This window comes from Cervus canadensis, chromosome 25, assembly GCF_019320065.1.
Source record: "Cervus canadensis isolate Bull #8, Minnesota chromosome 25, ASM1932006v1, whole genome shotgun sequence".
Classification (NCBI taxonomy): domain Eukaryota; kingdom Metazoa; phylum Chordata; class Mammalia; order Artiodactyla; family Cervidae; genus Cervus; species Cervus canadensis.
The window spans coordinates 8,121,243-8,140,972 of record NC_057410.1 but is presented as its reverse complement, the minus strand read 5'-3'; the positions used below and the strand labels follow the sequence as shown (position 1 = coordinate 8,140,972).

Here is a 19,730-nt window from a genome sequence, read left to right as displayed (position 1 = left end):
CCAGGCATCCTGGAATGTGGAGTCAAGTAGACCTTAGGAAGCATCACTAAGAACAAAGCTAGTGGAGGTGATGGAATTCCAGTTGAACTACTTCAAATCCTAAAAGATGATGTTGTAAAAGTACTGCACTCAATACGCCAGCAAATTTGGAAAACTCAGCAGTGGCCACAGGACTGGAAAAGGTCAGCTTTCATTCCAATCCCAAAGAAAGGCAGTGCCAAAGAATGTTCAAACTACCGCACAATTGCACTCATCTCACACGCTAGCAAAGTAATGTTCAAAATTCTCCAAACCAGGCTTCAACAGTATGTGAACTGTGAACTTCCAGATGTTCAAGCTGGATTTAGAAAAGGCAGAGGAACCAGAGATCAAATTACCAACATCCGTTCAATCATCAAAAAAGCAAGAGAGTTCCAGAAAAACATCTACTTCTGCTTTACTGACTATGCCAAAGCCTTTGACTGTGTGGACCACAACAAACTCTGGAAAATTCTGAAACAGATGGAAATACCAGACCACCTGACCTGCCTCCTGAGAAATCTGTATGCAGTGGCTCAGAGGGTAAAGCATCTGCTTGCAACGTAGGAGACCTGGGTTCAATGCCTGGGTCGGGAAGATCCCTTGGAGAAGGAAATGGTAACCAACTCCAGTACTCTTGCCTGGAAAATCCCACAGACGGAGGAGCCTGGTAGGCTACAGTCCATGGGGTTGCAAAGAGTTGGACACAACCGAGCAACTTCACTTTCATTTTTAAGAAGCAACAGTTAGAACTGGACATGGAACAACACACTGGTTCCAAATCGGGAAAGGAGTATGTCAAGAATGTATACTGTTACCCTGCTTATTAAACTTATATGCATGAGTACATCATGAGAAAAGCTGGGCTGGATGAAGCACAAGCTGGAATCAAGACTGCCGGGAGAAATATCAGTAACCTCAGATATGCAGATGACACCACCCTTATGGCAGAAAGTGAAGAAGAACTAAAAAGCCTCTTGATGAGAGTGAAAGAGACGAGTGAGAAAGTTAGCTTAAAACTCAACATTCAGAAAACTAAGATCATGGCATCCGGTCCCATTACTTCATGGCAAGCAGATGGGGAAACAATGGAAACAGTGGCCGACTTTATTTTTTTGGGCTCCAAAATCACTGCAGATGGTGACTGCAGCCATGAAATTAAAAGATGCTTGCTCCCTGGAAGAATAGCTATGACCAACCTAGACAGCATATTAAAAAGCACAGACATTACTTTGCCAACAAAGGTCTGTCTAGTCAAAGATACGGTTTTTCCAGTGGTCATGTATGGATGTGAGTGTTGGACTACAAAGAAAGCTGAGTGCTGAAGAATTGATGCTTTTGAACTGTGGTGCTGGAGAAGACTCTTGAGAGTCCCTTGGACTGCAAGGAGATCCAACCAGTCCATCCTAAAGGAGAACAGTAATGAATATTCATTGGAAGGACTGATGATAAAGCTGAAACTCCAATACTTTGGCCACCTGATTCGAAGAACGGACTTAGTTGTAAAGACCCTGAAGCTCGGAAAGATTGAAGGCAGGAGGAGAGGGGGACGACAGAGGATGAGATGGTTAGATGGCATCACCGACTCAATGAACATGAGTGTGAGCAAGCTCCAGGAGTTGGTGATGGACAGGGAAGGTTGGCCGTGCTGCAGTCCATAGGGTCGGACACTAATGATCAACTGAAATGAACTGATGAGATTAACAGATACACAATAGTATGTATGAAACAGATAACCAACAAGGACCTACCATATAGAATAAGAAACTAGATTCATTATCTTATAATAACCTATAATGGAAATTAATCTGAAAAAGGATATGTATAAATGTGTATAACTGAATCACTTGGCTGTGTATCTGAAGCTCACACATTGCTCGTCAACTTAAAGAAAAAGGAACATTGCTTTAGGAAAACAGGAACTGAATACAAATTAATTTTAAGGGCGCTGAAGTGAAAGTGATTGCCACTCTGATAATAATAAACTGTCATCCTTGTGGCCAACATACAACTACTTGAAAAGTTCAGTTTTTACTTCAACGAGCTCTTGCTCATACAGATGCAGAACTGCGACAAATAACAGACAACTTAGGCACTGCATGCATCCCCACCTTGATTTGCTATGACTTCACTCATTCCACTGCCTGTGACTGTTTGCAGGAAAGCAAAGTAACTCCTCCGCAACATCTGCTTCTCTAAAGCAGCAGATTGGTCATTTTCTTCTGCTGGTCGGAGCAAAACTTCAAAAATTGCATGAAGAAGAGGCATGAACATCTGTTGTAAAAATGGGGATACCTGTATCTGAAGAGAGGAAACAACTATTACTATCTGAGAAATAAGAAAATTACTAATATAAAATTTAGGAAAAACATGTTTTACATAAAGCCTTTTTCCACAGTTTCTATATTTAGAATACATATTTATATAATTCAGCTAGCAAATATCAATATTAAGACAAAAATCTACATAGCATATACAGTATTGAAAGCCTCAAAAATCATTAAATTCAAACCATTTCCTACAATTCAAGATTCAGGTTCAAGTAACATGGAATCAAACATATTCCACAATCAAATATTGTCAAGGAATATTTTCAAATTTAAATTCTCAATAAATGAATTCTACTGCTAAATTAGGGCTTCCCTGATAGCTCAGTTGGTAAAGAATCCACCTGCAATGCAGGAGACGCTGGGTTCGATTCCCGGGTTGGGAAGATCCGTTGGAGAAGGGATAGGCTACCCACTCCAGTATTCTTGGGCTTCCCTTGTGGGGGCTCAGCTGGCAAAGAATCCGCCTGCAATTCGCGAGACCTAGGTTCTCTCCCTGGGTTGGGAAGACCCCCTGGAGAAGGGAAAGGCTACCCACTCCAGTATTCTGGCCTGGAGAATTCCATGGGTCGCAAAGAGTTGGACACGACTGAGTGACTTTAACTGCTAAATTAAAAATGAACTTATGATTGAACTCTGTGAAGGCTTTATATGGCCTTAAGCAAACTCCTTAACTTCTCAGTTAAGTGTCTTAGTTTCTTCATCTACAGAAGAACAATACCTAACTTCCAGGGTTGTTACAAAGATCAAATGAATGTGTAAGTAAATGCTCAGAACAGATTTTGAACACAGAAAACACTATGTTAAGTGTTAGCCAATTTCATTAGCCAGCTTATGCTTTGCTTAAATTTCCTTGTACATAAAACTGACATTGAATTACTTTTAAACTACTTGGATACCAAATTACAGTGCTTTGAACTTATTCATTAAACATTTAGTATCCAGTGCTGTTTCATTTGCTTTTCTAAAACACTAAACTAATAGTTTTCTTCTGCTGCATAGAACAGAAAAGATCTGTTCTTATTAAATATCTATCGATCATGCCCTGAGTGTCAGGGAGTGTTGTAGACACTAGGATGATAAAAATGATCCATGCCCTCAGATAACTCGTACTTTAAAAAAAAAAGTCAAATGCTAAAATACACCTAAAGAGAAACACATCTAATCTTGCGGTCTCCTGACCGTACCGTCAGGACGCTCTCCGCCCTCTGAAGGCATGTGGTACCTTAAATTTGGCTGTGATCTGGTTGATAAGAGGGATGAATTCCTGGAGGTCTTTTGCTTCACAGTCTTTGAGCATGTGTTCTGAAGCGGATGGAATGAAGGGAAGGACTTCTTCCTCCAGGCAAATAATCATGCGATGAAGGAAAGTGCGGACTCCACTTCTGAGAACATCCTTTTGTAAGGGACAGCTGAGAGCTGGCAGGAACGTCTGTAAACAGTCCAGGTAAACTTCCGAGCAGCCACACTGCTTCACGGTCTGCTTGTTGCTGAAAGCTTTGCTGGTTCGACTATATAAACAATTATCAGGTAACTGGTTTTAAGTTTATTCTTCAGGTGTTTTATGGAGTAATAAACAACAATGCACAACAAATTACAAAACCAACAAAACAAAGCAGCCAAGTCTTTACTTTCCATGTCACAGTTATGTCCACTTTTAGCTAATGGTTGCTTCCAGTTACCATTCCAGAAAGGGCCCAAGTTAAATGAATGAAATGCAATTGATACAATCACTCAAGTGTGAGTCCACCTAAACGTTTGCTAAAATCCTGCTGAGAATATATGCAGTAAAGAGAAAAAAAAAATCTACTTACTATGAATACGCTATACTACACAAACTGTAAACCACCAATTTATATTAGAAAACAATCTTAGAATTGAGTTATTTATACACTATCTCTAACATAAGCTTTTGCATCGAAGTCTTCTGTAGAGCAATTTCTCTAAGTGCTTCTAATTAAAAATCACTGTAACTTTCATGCTGTTATTGTTTACCAATAAAGAAGTATGTGTAGAGAGAAAAACAACAGCTTGGGTGGTTGGGACCCAATGCAACAACTAAGAAGAAGCCTCAGCACCTTCTCTTTAAGATTCCATAACAGATCCCTGATGTCATTGGTATATATACTTAAGCAAATCTCCTTAAATACATTCTCAGCTTAAACCAGAGAAATCAGAGAAGTTAGGGATTTAGAAAGATGTCAAGTTGAAATGCAGAATGTTACGAGATCTATTCCCTTCTTCAGCTAAACCTCCTAATTTAAAGAATTTAGAAAAGAAATGTTTACACAATTCTCTGGACAATCCAGTTTTGGAAACACAACACACAAGCCCAATTCTAGAAAAATCTAAGCAAATGATTCTGTACACATTGAGAAAATCACTTCGCCAATTTAAATGCCAATCTTCACCAATCACACTCACCTAGCAAATCCAACAGCATGGTTGAGACAGTCTGCTAGAGATGCCTGCCTTTCTTCGTCCTGTGCCAGCATCAATTTTTCTAACAGAATTTTAAACTTCTCCATGAGTGGAGTCAACAGATTCCTCATTAATGCCTGCTTCCGCTCTGCTGGATACTCACTATTAACAATTAGCACTCCAGCTGTCTCATAGATAAATAATTGATCGTCGCTGCTCAACAAGGACTGGTAACCATTCTCCTAAAATGAAATTTAGTCTTATTGAAGTTTTTCTTTGTTCAGTTCCTCCCATTTAAAAGTAAAAGAGGGACAGAAGATGTAATCTATCCCATCAACTCATTAATAAAAAGAAGATTGAGTACTTATAAATAAACTGAATTAGAAGTCAAAAGATGATGGGTCTATTGAGACGACTTTGTAAATGGTCATGTAATGTAATAATCAGTTTTCTAACTTGTTTTACTTTTATTATAAAATTTATCTGTTATTAGGAGGCTAAAAGTCAGTTATTCAAAGTCTTTGAAGGTTAAGACAAAGGCCACACAATTAATATTTTGAAGTGTTTAAGATTTAAATAACAAATGCCACATAATAAACACATACACAAGTTGTTACTTTTGCAAGTTTGAAAATAAGACTGCAAATAAAAAAAAAAGAAAATAAGACTGCAAATAAAAAGAAAAGATCTTATTCAAGTGTAAGCAAACATCCATCCATACATTGAGCCATTTTATTAATGAGTTTTGTTATTTTTCACCTTTATGCAATCTGAGAGACCAGGGGGAAGGGGAAAGTATCAGAGGCCCTTCTACATCTAACACCAAAACTCCTTGTTAAGAAATTATTTACAAGCCTAGTCTTAAAACAGATAAATTGTGATGGCCTTACTATACACACACACACACACACACACACACACACACACACACATAAAAGAAACTTCTATCTTTTAAAAGAGAACGTCCTTATTTAGAAGTAACTAAAACACTTATTAACCAACGCTATCTAGGAGTTGTGACACTATCACAACTGATAGTTGTGACATTACACACTATCTAACAATCTAACAATCACTGCTCTAGGAGCTGAGATCACAAAGTTAAAGTTGCTAGATAAATACAAGGTACTTATACCACTACTAAGCAGTCAACATTCAGTAGAAGCACTGTGAATCAAGTCTTTTTACACCCTAAAAAAAGGTTACAGGTATAGTACAAGTTCTTGTTTCTATGTGCAATAAGAAAAACAAAAAATTTCCAATATCCATAAATATGGCATGGCTAAATATGGCTCTGTGAAAGTCTTTTAATATATATATTTCTTTAGTATGTAGGCAAATTTAACCATATAATTCACTAGTAACCTTTCATGCAATGAAATTAAATAACCCATATACTCTAAAAGTTGATATTTATTTTAAAAAACAAAATATTTTATGTTTAACATTTTTCAAGTGTGGCTCCATTAATAACTCTCATCAAAATGAAAAAAAAAGTCAATGTCAGTAGTTTGCTGGCTTTGCCAGTATTTTACACAAAAACAGGTATCAGTCAAAATGTGCTTTGCTTACAAGGTATCTTTTAAAAATTACTTAAATTAAAAAAAAAAATTAAAAAAAAATAAAAATTACTTAAATCTTTCTAGTGAAATAAACAACCAAGATATTCAGATCAAGCAGCGTTTAAATTCTTTTTACCTCAAGCCAGAAGTTTAACAAAAAAATTTCAGTCTGCTAGTAGAAGTCACTGGGAATGGCTCGTGTGATCACAGTACTAAACAGAGAATAATTTTGAAACTGAAATTTTCTTCTCCAAAAAATACTTCACTGGCATTTAATAGTACAGACAGCAGACCATATCTCACACTGCTAAATCAATCAAATTTTGATTCCCTTCTATTTCTTTTTTTCCCCTTCTATTTCTATTACTATGTTTGTTTACTATATCTCAACAGAGTTTTAGTAAATAGATTTAAGCCCTACATGCCCCCCACCCCAACTTAAAACATATCATTTGGAAAGAAAGATACTTACAGGTGGAGAAAGCTCTAATAAATCTTGTATTCTATTCAGAATATCCTCAATGAAAGGATTCATTTGTTTACTGAATAAAGGCAAAAAGGGAAACCACAATTACATAAATATATTAGTGGTTAGAGAAGTGCTGAAATATCAAATTCCTCTTTAAGGCAGAACTAAAAAAAAGTTCAGTTCTAAGGTAACCACATGTCACCATTCAAACTAGCTATGGTTTTTTTTAATTACAATATTATATCCTAAGAAAAAGTAGTTTTCATACCTAAAAAAATGGTACTAGTAAAGAACAATATGTCAGATTAAGTTAAAAATGTATTTCCAAGGAATATCATCTTTAGAATTTCAAAGAAACCATACAGTTTTATCTACAGCAATAAAACTGTGAAATAACTAATGCCACTAGTAATGACAAGTGTTACATATAAAAATATTCAAACAAATCAGTTTAATAATGAACAAAGCACCTGGCTGAAGAGAAAGAAAAGAAATCTTAGCACAATATAGAAAGGAGCATTTTTTTAAAAAGCCTAAGAACAGAAGCAACCAAATCTACCATAGGCTCTTAGACAATAAGTTACATCTTACTTAACAATCTTAAAAATAAGAATTAAACATAACAGCCAAAATGTTTTACTTACTTGAGAGATTTAACAAATCTGGAGAATAGGTAAGCGGTTCTGCTCCGGACTTTAGCACTCGAGTGCCGCAGACCCCTGTGATCTAAGAAAGCCATCTAAAGAAACAGAGACACTTTTACTATTTCTGTACTTATTTAATGTCTTTTATTGCTTTTATTGCTAACGTCATGACATGTTTTTGTTCACAAAGAATTTTACTTTTTAGCTCTGGAAGAGAGGAACCAGGTACATATATAAGTAACCCTATACTACACACAAACAGGTTCTTGACTATTTGTTTTAAATAACTGTCTAGAAACAAACTCCATTTTAAAGAAATGGAGGAGTTTTAGCATGTTCAGGAGTTTTTGAGAGCTCTGGAAAAAAGTGATAAAAGAAAGATAGAATACTATCTGTTCATTAGCTGAAACACATGGAAAATAACAAAAGCTGAGATTAAAGTGTATACTTACTAGTACACATGGAATGTGCTGAGGTTCAACTGTGAAAAACTTTTCGTATCTAACAACCGTTTCGAAGAACTCCAATGTCACAGATGTGTGCTGATAGGAACTAACTCCTGATGTCACCAGCTAGAGCAGGAAAAAGTTAAGAAATCTATCTTCATTTAGTGCAACATCAAAATGTCCCTGTAATAATGTATATTATAAACTCTAACAATTAAGAAACACATTAGCTTATATGAAAACGAAAATTAGGTTCAGAATAAGTTGTCTTTAGTATACTTACAGTGCGCATCATATCCTGCAAAGCACTAGCTTTTGAAACATCACCTGAGAAGTGAGCACCATGAGATACTGGAAGAGCTTCTGCCAACATATACAGCAATCTTATTGCCACTTCAACTTCCATAAACCGTGTAGTCTGCCAGTTCCTACCAAGGTATAATACATCACTGAGATCAGAATACAGACTTTCTATACAACTAACGATGCACCGGATAAAGACACACCAACAAAATCCTCTTTAATTATTAAAAAGTCACAGCAGGTGTTAATTCTGCTGTTCCCTATGCCAGGGAACATAATTACTATCACAGAAGTATAAATAACCAACGTAATCCATGTTATTGTTTATGTTCTGAAGAGCAGCATTTCCTCTCAAGGATCAAGATAAATCAAGGAGTCAAGTGCATTGTTTCAGAGATACACATAAGATCTCAGTAAGTAACATAAACAAGTAAGTCATGTGAGTCACTCATGGTAGGCCGCCATCAGAGAGAAGAGGAAAGAGGTGAGTTGTTAGAAACAGATGAACAAACTTACTGCAGTGTAGAACTGAACACTCTGCGAACAGAAGCCAGCAGTAACTCTGGTGAAACTTGAGCCAGCCTGTCCAACAATAACTTCAGTTGTTTTCTATATTCTACAAACATGGCTTCGTCTTCACCCTATGGTATTTAAAAAATCCCATTAAAAAACTTAAAAGACCTTAAGACACACAAAATGGTGAGTTCTCATTAGTTTTTTATATTTACAAATGTAATACACTTTTATTTTTTCATAAATTTTACTTATGTAGGAAAACGCAGTAGTCTTTCCCCTCTGCTCACAAATAATTATTTCCCAGCCCTAGACTATGAAAGCCTAGAGCAAGAAACAGCACAAGGAGGCTAAAAACAAGAGTCATTATAACAGAAGAGAGTGACTGAGGAATGATCAGGCAAACACCAGATAATGGAAGGCTTTGGAAACAAAAGCAAAGTCTAAGCCACGAAGGGTTCACACAGGGCTTTATGAGAACCTTAGCACCTTATGTATACTTTGTATCTTACTGTCCACTGTAAGAACTGTAATAATATCACATGATTAAAGATATTATATGTAATGAACCTGGCACTTTGCAAGTGCATGGTGTGTTGATGCTCATCACCATTATTATCCTCGTGTAGTTCAAAGTTTCTGAATGTCTGAAGTGGGTAACAGAACACGTTAGCACACAGCTAGACAGTACATGCCATTATTGAGTTGCCAGAAAGCACTGACACTTGTGACTGATGGAAAGCTGACTCATGACAACCCTGGAGAGGACTTTAGCCAGAACAAGTCCAGAGACAGTGAACTGCCTCATTCCCACTCTCCCGCAGACAATTACAATCTGAGGTCCACCAACTGGGCCTCAATTCCTCTCTTATTAAATATAAAGTGAAATATGATCACGAACAAGACTGTCAATGTTTTACAAAGTTCAGTACCACAGTGCCCTTAAAAGGGTCATTTTAAAGAATTAGAGGACAAAATACAAAAACATGAAGAATTATGAAGTTTCCATTAATCTAAAAACTCGTCAATATGAACAAGACTAATTTTTAAAACACTTCTTGTTTTAAAGGACTCTAAAATACTCAGAACTTGAAATAGTAATTTGATGTGGGTACATAATAAAATTAAAACTGTTTTCTCCTCAATCCAAAATTCTTACCTCATTTTCAAAGTTATATTCTTCATCGTAAGTTAATTTTTTCATAACGGCCAACATGATTGCCTAAAATTAAGAACAAAACATCTTTTGTCAGTCTCCTCTAGTTTCACGTAATTTGAAATTAGGCTGTATTTCAAGGCAGACTAGATACAGAGTCTATTATTGGTTTAAAAGAAGCAAAAAGAAGTCAGTTACCTCTACATTAGCTTTTTGTTGATCTGAAAGCACTGTAAGCTGTTGAAAAGAAAGCAATCATTTATTAGGTTTCCTAAAGTAATACTTGCTTATCAAAATATTTTTCTAATCAGCATCTTTTCAAACACGCACACAGCTTTTCTGGAGGGCAGCCTGATAGCACCTTTCTATTTGTGAAATGTACCTAATCTAAAATCTATCAATTTCACTTCTAGTAAGTAACTTGGCATACAGGCAAAAACATGTAGATAAACTTGATTTTTAAAGATACTTATAAATGTACTCAGCAAAGAAGCAGATTACAGAACAGCAAAGTATGATCTCACCTTGTTTTTAATTAAGTAAGGCCATAAAAGCCTAGAAATCCACTATGAGATACAGTGGGATTACCAATAGTGATTTTAACTTTCTTCATACCTTTTCACACTCCCTAAAATTTCTTCAAGTATGCATGCAGAAATATGTTATAACAGAAGCTAAACTCAGCTTGGAAAAATATTATCTTAAGCTTGACTTAATTCAACTAAATCAGTGTAAATAAAGTAGGCATAGCTCTCACCTAATGTCATAATGAAAAGTTATTAATTCTTTAAAAGGCTAAATATATAATATATGAGATTCACCCCTTCTACTAGTTTTAAGTTCTATTATTGGCAGCAACTCTCTAGGGGGAAATTTTTAATTATAAAAAAACTTTATAAGAAATGATGCATATGTAATTAAAATAATAAACCATCTTTAACAAAATTTCTACTGTATTTAAAAACAAACACAGGGGACTTCCCTGGCAGTCCAGTTAAGACTCTTATGCTCCCAAGGCAGGGGTACAGGTTCAGTCCCCAGTCGGGGAACTAAGATGCCACATCCGATACAAGGCCAAAAAGAAACACAGATTAAAAAGAAAAGAAACAACCTAAACCTCTAACTAATTCTGAAGCTTTTTAGTCTAGTGAATTTTAGAACCTGGCCATTTGTTTTCCAGCTAAGAAGTTTAAAGGAAAGAAAAAAGATGAAAATATATTCATAATTAACAGTAAACGTCATTAGAGTAGATAACTGAGTATCTTATTTTCATTTTCCTGTATTTTCCAATTCTCTATGGCTTTTCTATATTATCTACAACAAAGATTAACATAAGGACTTACCTGCTTCAAAATATGAAGATAATCGTAACAAAATCCAATAATGTTAGAAGAGATGTCATCATCCTCATGAATTAGGAGCTGCAACATCAGTGCCACCTTTGTTTCAATAGCTTGCAGTGCCTCCTGAGCATTTTTGATATCTCCATTTTTAATTAATTTAGTCCAGCTAACTATCAATGACTGTCCCATTCCATTGACCAGTTTAGAAAATCTGGCCAGGAAGTCAACATCTTCTTCCTACAAACAATACAGATCTCAATTTAAAACCAACTACCTGAGAGGAAAAACTCTACATTTTAGAATGGATCAAGTGCCAATTATAGGAGTCAATTTTAAGCTAACATTAGACATTAACAATACTACCATTTTGACTGAGAAGTTTTAAGAGTCTGAATTCTTCTACTGTTATTATCCGCTAATACTCTCAAAATAACTATCTTTAATGATTATAGTCATGTAGACATTGTCAAATTATAAAAGTTTAAAAAAGAGGGATTCAAAAGCTTCTCTCTAAACTGATGAATTTAGTAAATACCTTCTAACCAAGTTAATGCTGCCGTATTATGCTTTGTGCAACAATTTACAACAGTCCTTTCTGACACTATTTGAACCTCAGCTACATCACAGAGGGATAAAACTGCTATTAAAATAACCTGCCTAAAGTTAATCAGCATTAGTGTTAGAACTCAAAATCAGGTTTATTTTCATTAATTATCCTTAGGATGTTCTCCTACAGAAAGATTTTTTAGCTTCACCATTTTAAGTCTTTTAATAAGACAATTATTAGCAGTGTAACTGACTACACTGTCAGTCAGGTAAATACCAGAGGTATACTTCTGATATATCAACAATACAAAGACTTCTTAGTAATTCTTTATCACTGTCACAGGTAAAATTAAAAGTAAAAACCTTCAAATTCAGTTTCTAAATTATTAATTTACCACACTCACTCAAGCCCTAATTCTGCTGAGGCTAAACTCTAATCGCTCAAATGAATATGGTGAAAATGTAACATTAATAATGGAGTCTAATTTAGGTCAAAATGCACTGCCATGCTTCTTAAAGTACGGTCCGTGAAGAGCAGTATCCCAGCATCACCTGAGAGGCTGTTAGAAAGCACAATAGTTAGTACTATCCCAGATCTTCAAGTTTAAGTCTGGTATAATCCACGGTCAAGGAAAATGTTACACATGACATTACAGCTCTCTGGACAGTGTTTCACTATTATAAGCTCAAGGAAGTTTCCAACACTTAAAAACAAAAATAAAGAAAAAGGAAACTATATTTAAGTTACTGCCTATCCTAGTTTGTTCTAACAATTTTCAAAACCTTATACATAAATTTACTGACCCGGTCAATGCTGAAAAACCCAGCAGACTGTAACACTTGACACAAAGATTCTACCAGTTTCATTTTATCAACAGGATCCATTCCTTTATTTACAATTTCAAATAAACAATCACATGCTTCTTCCCGTAGAACTTCTATTGACATATGACCTAGCAGCATATTTATAAACCTGGCAATGGAGAAACAAAAATTCTTACAGTATTTTCAAATTCATGAGTTTTACACACTGTATTCTGCAGGTTTGTATTCTTAAAATATAGATTTACTTACCTATCATTGGCTATAAGGGATAAGTCTATCCAAGAGACATAAGCCCCAACTACTTCAAGGCACTGGCATGTCACTTCTGAATTGGTATACTGATAATTTTGTAGGATTTGGTACCATGATTCCACCAAGTTTGGAATGCACTGTTCCCTCATGGTATCCTTTATGAGAGTATTCCTACGAGCCTCCTAAAAAATACCCCAAAATACCATATATACAATCAGATTACCTCCCAAGATAATGTTTGATATCTGTGTAATAGTTGCACACAGTAATTTCCTCACCACTACATTTCCTGACTTGTTAACACATTCCCTGCCAGTATTTCCTATTTGTCTGCTCTAAAATCATAAGCTGTGATTCTAATTCTTCCTTCCATTCAACTTGGACATAATTTATTAAACACAAACTATAAAAAAAACACTGCTTAGAAATTTTAACCATGTGATAAAAGTTATTTCTCAGTATTATACAAACATACTTAAACTATTTAAGAGAACAGCAATAATATAAACAATACTCTTTATAAATGTCATATTTAACACACAATAACCTTAAATCGTCATACACATTTGAATGAAGCTCTTTCCACTGTGTTCTTTAAGAAAAAGGAGAAAGTTATATTGGGTAATAAAGAAATAGAGAAAGACTGAGGTCATGGCCTGTGTGACTGAGAATACAGAAGAACCTAGCACTGGTACGTGGCAATGCTTTTTCCTCACTCGGCAACTGTAAAGTAATAGTAAATATAGGCCACATTTCTCTACAAATTCATAGGAAAAAAATCAATTTGTTTGTTTCACTAGAGGAAGTTCCTGTCTGGCTTAAAAAAAAAAAAAAAAAACACACGCTAAATGCTCTAATTTCACCCTATACCTGGGGGAAAAAACCCCAATTTAAGTTCTTTTGTAAAACAAAATTCAAAATGTTGAGCAAATTTGTAAGTATTTTTAATATTTAAGTTTTTTCAAAAACAAAACAAAAAAACTCCTTCTTGATCCTTTTATTATGTACCCAATATCTCTTGCAATATCCAAATTAAAAACTTATTAATAAGACGTGACTTGCCTCTGAGGTGTGAACCACATCACGATCCACCAACTCTGAATCAATAGCCATGAGAATTCGGAGGTACAGATCTACTCCCCTTGGATTTAGGTCCACTACTGAGAGAATGTCAAAAAAAAATTTGGGCCATTTAGTGAGATATTCTGTAACAAAAAGCAAGGCGAAGACTTGGGCAGCTTTATTTCGTATGAAGGTCTTCTCTGGTTGGGGATTCAGCATCTGACAAACAAAGATACAGTTCATGAAATTAAATGTAAATGGAAAAGACTCAAACGTTGTTCTCCTATTTATCATCAACAGGCAAAATCCCACTAAACTGCACCATGGTCTCCTACAGCTGTGCAGCAAACACGCCTGAGAATTACCTAAGTATTAAAGTTTCATGGGCAGAGTTTTAGTGGTTCTTAAGGCCTTTTCTAAGAAGAAAACAAACACAATGATTTTTCTTCTAGTTGCTTGCTCTGTAAGATAATTATTCTAGCTACACAACTGCTTTAATATGTTAAAATTAGCTAAAATTAATGAAAAATAAAATACTGTGAATAAAGAACACTATTGGCTCCTTTATAAAGGGCTCTTTGTGAAGAATCGTTCCAGAAGGGTTCACCTTAAATGTGAAAATTGACTTTTATTTAGTAGTTAAAATTACATTTTAAAACCAAAAGTTTCCACCATGTGTCATGGAAAGAATGACAGCTTCAATTACTGACATAATTTTAAGTTACTGCTAATTTTTTATCACTCGTAATCTTCAAAGCCAGCACTTTCTAAAAGAGCTACATGATCAAATGGAGGATAAATGAGCAACATTTTTGAGGTGAAGCTGCAAACTTCCAAAAATAAAAACTGAAATATCTGGCAATTTGAGGTACTAAATGTAAAAGCTACTATTTTACCTGAGCTTGAAGCCAAGATACGAGCGTCTCTCTAATTAGTTGTTGTTGAACAGTGGTTAGTTCTGAATATCTGTTCAAAATACAGAAGAAAAACAATAATGGTAATATTTAGTGTATGTGGTTTTTAAAGAGGAATGGCCTCTTATATTTGAAACAGAAAATTTGTATAGCAATTACCTAAAATTCCCTATGATAAATTGGTAATAATTCTCATTACCACTTTAAAGACAGGGGTGGGAGTGGCTGGAGAGCTATCAATATTGATTTAGTTTGATCTGTGGTCCAATTCATGCTAAAACAAAATGGCAGCTACACAATTTTTCAAATGAAAATAAGTCCATGGTCTCAGGTCTGTGATTTCCAGAATAAATCAGGAGGCAAAATAAGGATCCCTGGGGCAGCAATTCACGGTTTCTGCTTAAATTAGGCAGGGGTTTTTGGAAAAGTCAATGGCAACCCACTCCAGTGTTCTTGCCTGGGAAATCCCAAGGACGGAGGAGCCTGGCGGGCTACCGTCCATGGGGTCACAAAGAGCTGGACACGACTGAGTGACTAGACAACAACAGGCAGGGGTTCCAAATACAAGTGCCCACAATGTCACTCTGCTTTAACAGAGAGTGGTCATGTACTGATACAGGCGCGGGGTTGCCGTATCTTTTAATTCTTTCCCAGAGAAACTGGAATTTAACTTTTTCCTGTGTACTGACTGGATTCTTTTATGGAGTTAATGAACTCGATATTTTTAAAACACCTTGGGATAAATCAGAACATATCTCAAAGCTGGATATGACACATAATGTCAATTTACAGCCAATGTTATGATATCCCCAAAGAGGGAAAAACTAATTTCAGAAATAGCCGCTCCCCGCAAATCTTAGTGAGAAAAGCCATACTTGTATTTAACTTGATGTTCCAGTACTTGGAAGCAGAAAAACTTAATATGATCATCACTGAAAAAGAAAAAAAAAGAAAAATTAGATAAAGCGAATATGAATTGGGAAAAACAAATCAAAGGTAACTAGTAATGAATAACTCAGTTCAAAGTTTCTCAAACCAGACTTTTGGCTTATTGCTCTCAAGTGTTACATTCACATCCATTTGTAAGCTAAGAGAACTTTATATAATATTCAACAGAAATCTGACAAACAGAATAATCCCAAATTAAGATTCACTTTAAGTACATATAGCACTTTGCAAACAGAGAGCATTCCCCCCAAATTCTAGATATCAGGATTCCCAAAGCAATTCTTACATTTTACAACAGAAAGGATAGATGTAAAATGACAAATGGTAGAACAGCCAGAAACTGTGTCAAGTCAGAGATGGTCATCAAAGCCACACTTAAACTTAAAAGTTCTACTGCAGCAAAATCCAAAACAAGAGAAGTCCCCTAGACTGGCAGTCCAGCCCCGAAATTCATATAGAAAACGAGGTTACAAATATGTTGCCTTAGGGACTTCCCTGGTGGTCCAGTCAATAGGAGTCTACACTTCCACTGTATGGGTTATGGGTTTAGTCCCTGGTTGGGAAACTAAGATCTTGCACACTGCATGGTGAGGTCATTTAAAAAAAAAAGAAAGAAAGTAAAAACAGACATATGATCTTAAAAAGGGGGGGACTAAAAATCAATATCCATCCACTGTCCACTTCTAAGTGTCTTCCTAGGAGTGACAACAGAGATGCAGTGAGCTAGCTACAAGCTCTGACCAAGTCCCTTTAATGAACAACAATGTTCTTTTTAGACAGTTGGTTTGAGTCAGGCATAGTCAAGGAACAATTTTTCTTATACAAAGCTAACTATAGTCAATGTAAGAATGGAGGTATTGTCTTCTTTCTGACTACATCCCTTAACCTCTCCACCAAAAAAAAATTCACACTTAAGAAAATAAAACCTAATTTTTAAAAGGTTTTTAAAAAGTTACATTTAATTAGCATCTTTTCTAAGACCTTAGGGTTTCTATTCTTATCATGGATTGCACTGAAGCTTTAATTATGTAAGACTTAGATTTTTCACTCAAAATATAAACTACAGGGAGCCCTTAATTAAAAGCCAGCCCTCATTTACTCTAAGACATATAGATGTTCTTCAAAATCAACTTTCACTAAATTGGAGCACTTGCTTTCAGCTATAAAATGTAGTGACTGATACTCCCAGCATGCAAGAAATCTAGGTAGGAATTCTCCCTGACCCCTATAAACTTACTTACAAGCCCACTAGTAGAGTTGTTTGTTCACAACTAGTCAGTGTGCTTCCCCGAGTCTCACTAGGTGCACTGTACTTCTTTTATATTTAAGTAACTTACTTAACTACTATATAAAATAACAGTGAGTATGATGAGTTTCTGTTTTTGTAACAGTTAAGTTGAAAGCTTTAGAAAGAGTTCATAGAAAGTCACAATGCATGGGAGAAAAAAAACCTTGTACATGAGTATTGTGGGCCAGATAACCAGAAGACTTGGAGATGTGGGAACAAATAAATGAAAGGTTTAGAAATCCACATTCACTGTTCTTCAATCCACTACAGGGACCCAAAGCAGAAATTGGGAGAGGATCAGTTATGGGGGATTTCAATATTTTCAACACTAAGAATCACAAAGTGATTTGTGGCACATACACAAAGAAAAATCGTTGGTTCGACATCAAAAGATTAGTAACTGAATGTTTATGCACTTAAATTAAAAATTAAGATAAATAATTTCTGATTACCTTCTTTACCACGTTTTTAGAAAACCAACCATCCCTCCTCCTCATAAGAAAATAAGGAAATTTCTACTGTACTATATGCCAGCTGGAATCTACTGCCAGGTACTCAGAATAAGGCAAAGAAAGGATAGTTTTAGTGAAAAGTGAATTCAGAATTGGCCAAAATTTTTAGTTTACTATTTTCCTCATTCTACATTGAACAGTGTTTTAAAACTAAGTCATAAAATGTTTTTATGAAAGCCTTTTTCAAACAGATAAATAAAACAATCCTGCCAAGTTCATAAAAATTTAAAGTCTTCTACAAGTTATGTATATTTTGCTTTAATTACCTGTATGTCCTCTGAGCCAGAGCTTCTGCACACACCTGCCAGGCATCTGGGGAAATCTTTAACTGTTCAAAATAGGCCAGGGCCTGTATAATTGCAAAGCAGAACATGCATTTGGAATAGTCAACCTCAATTCTTGCCAATACTCAACAAAGTTTACTGAGAGTAGCGAACTAACTACAGTGACTAAAAAAAACAGCTGAACATTGAATTCAGGCTTCTGAGTAGGTGCAACTGAATGATTATTCCTAGGAAAAAGGTTAAGTAAAAAACAAATTCCATCAGTTGGATACTTCTAACTTGTTTCCTTATGGGAAAGGAGACAACACAAAAATGCCCTGCAGACCTCACTGGGTTACTAGAAGAATCAAGAGGAAACACACCAGTGCTCTGCCAAGCACTATAGTCCTGAGGTACATGCAATTATAAAATGGGATATAAAGAATACTTTTCCTAATTAATAGCAAACATGCTATTAAAGAAGTGACTACATATAAAGGATGAAACATATTCTGTATTATCATTTGATTTACCATTTAACAGAAAAATAGAATTATTTCCATTTTTCAACTGCATCAGTAAGTTTCCTAAATGGTGAGATTAAAATCAGAGTTGAACTGCTTGATATGAATTTTAGGGAAGTACCAAATAACTAAAAAAGTCAAAGCTTTAGGAAATGCGTTTCTCATCCCTGTATTCATCAATTCTGGGTCTTGTTACAAGAGCAAGTATCCTCTAGAACAGATGCAGCACCAAGTCCATAGGCTATCTACCACTGCTGGGAAAACAGGGGTGACTCACACTCTTCCATTTGTATGCTGCAGTGGAGATCAATGACAGATGCCAGTTTCACATGTGAGAACAAACAGTCATCTCAGTAACTTGCAAAAAATATCTCAGTCAAGAAAATAACACATAATCTCTAGAAACATTGCTAAATGAGTCTGAAGCAATTAAGCACATACCTTGAAATGAGCTGAGGAATCTAATTTCAATTAGCCAATATATATTTTTTTAAATGTGGTTTGTGCCTCATCAATGTTGTGAAAACAATTTTATCAGTCTTGATCAGCAATTTAAAAAATGAAACAGAATAGAGATATTAGAGTGCACTGCACCTAACAAGAATAACTATTATTTTGTATGACTTGTTTTCCTTACGTGTGTACATGTCATATATTCACGTGTGTATATACATACATGTGAAAGTGAAGTGAAGTCGCTCAGTCATGTCCGACTCTTTGCAACCCCGTGGACTGTAGCCCACCAGGTTCCTCTGTCCATGGGATTCTCCAGGCAAGAATACTGGAGTGGATTGCCATTTCCTTCTCCAATATACATACATATGATATAAAATTATTTTTTCCTTTGGGTTAGAGGTTAAAAAAAATAAGTTAGAATCCTTGAGTCACAATGAGAGACCTCACACACTCAACAAAAAATTCTGCTTGCCACAAGTTAGACCCGAGGCAGCCAAATAAATATTTTTATTTATTTTATAAATATACGTATATTTTTAAACCTGCAATAATAATGGAAAGCTACTGAAATGGCAACACACTCCAGCATCCTTGCCTGGAAAACTCCATGAACCATGGAGCCTGGCGTGTTACAGTCCATGGGGCTGCAAAGAGTTGGACATGTCTGAGTGAGTGATGCGCGTGTAGTTAGGTGATGGTTTCCTGTGTTACGCAATTGTATGCATGAGGAAATGAGTTTTTATATGTTGTCTCAATGGCTGTTCCCACTGAGAGAGGACCAGGTGAAAGAATTGAGTAGATGAAGACCACCAAATACTATCTTAACTGTAAGTAACGGCTGCCTTTAGAATTAAGAATATAGGAGCTCAAGCAGCAGAAAAAAAATCTAGTTCATGTGTCTAACAATACCTATTCGATAAAGCCTCGAGTTTCCTTTA

General features: G+C 35.6%; 1 protein-coding gene across 3 annotated transcripts in view; it reads right to left on the bottom strand.

The window, feature by feature from the left end:
• XPOT (exportin for tRNA) overlaps positions 1–19,730 on the bottom strand; it is a 153,444-nt gene that overhangs the window by 15,264 nt on the left and 118,450 nt on the right. For all 3 annotated transcript variants that reach the window (XM_043447489.1, XM_043447488.1, XM_043447487.1), the window contains 17 exons: positions 17,816–17,898; positions 15,677–15,733; positions 14,784–14,853; positions 13,888–14,106; positions 12,823–13,007; positions 12,553–12,721; positions 11,203–11,439; positions 10,058–10,096; positions 9,863–9,925; positions 8,707–8,831; positions 8,171–8,315; positions 7,894–8,013; positions 7,442–7,536; positions 6,801–6,870; positions 4,770–5,008; positions 3,571–3,856; positions 2,130–2,319 (listed from right to left, as the gene is read on the bottom strand). In XM_043447489.1, coding sequence (XP_043303424.1) covers positions 2,130–2,319; positions 3,571–3,856; positions 4,770–5,008; positions 6,801–6,870; positions 7,442–7,536; positions 7,894–8,013; positions 8,171–8,315; positions 8,707–8,831; positions 9,863–9,925; positions 10,058–10,096; positions 11,203–11,439; positions 12,553–12,721; positions 12,823–13,007; positions 13,888–14,106; positions 14,784–14,853; positions 15,677–15,733; positions 17,816–17,898 — 2,392 coding nt within the window. The remainder of the gene's footprint in view (positions 1–2,129; positions 2,320–3,570; positions 3,857–4,769; positions 5,009–6,800; positions 6,871–7,441; positions 7,537–7,893; positions 8,014–8,170; positions 8,316–8,706; positions 8,832–9,862; positions 9,926–10,057; positions 10,097–11,202; positions 11,440–12,552; positions 12,722–12,822; positions 13,008–13,887; positions 14,107–14,783; positions 14,854–15,676; positions 15,734–17,815; positions 17,899–19,730) is intronic.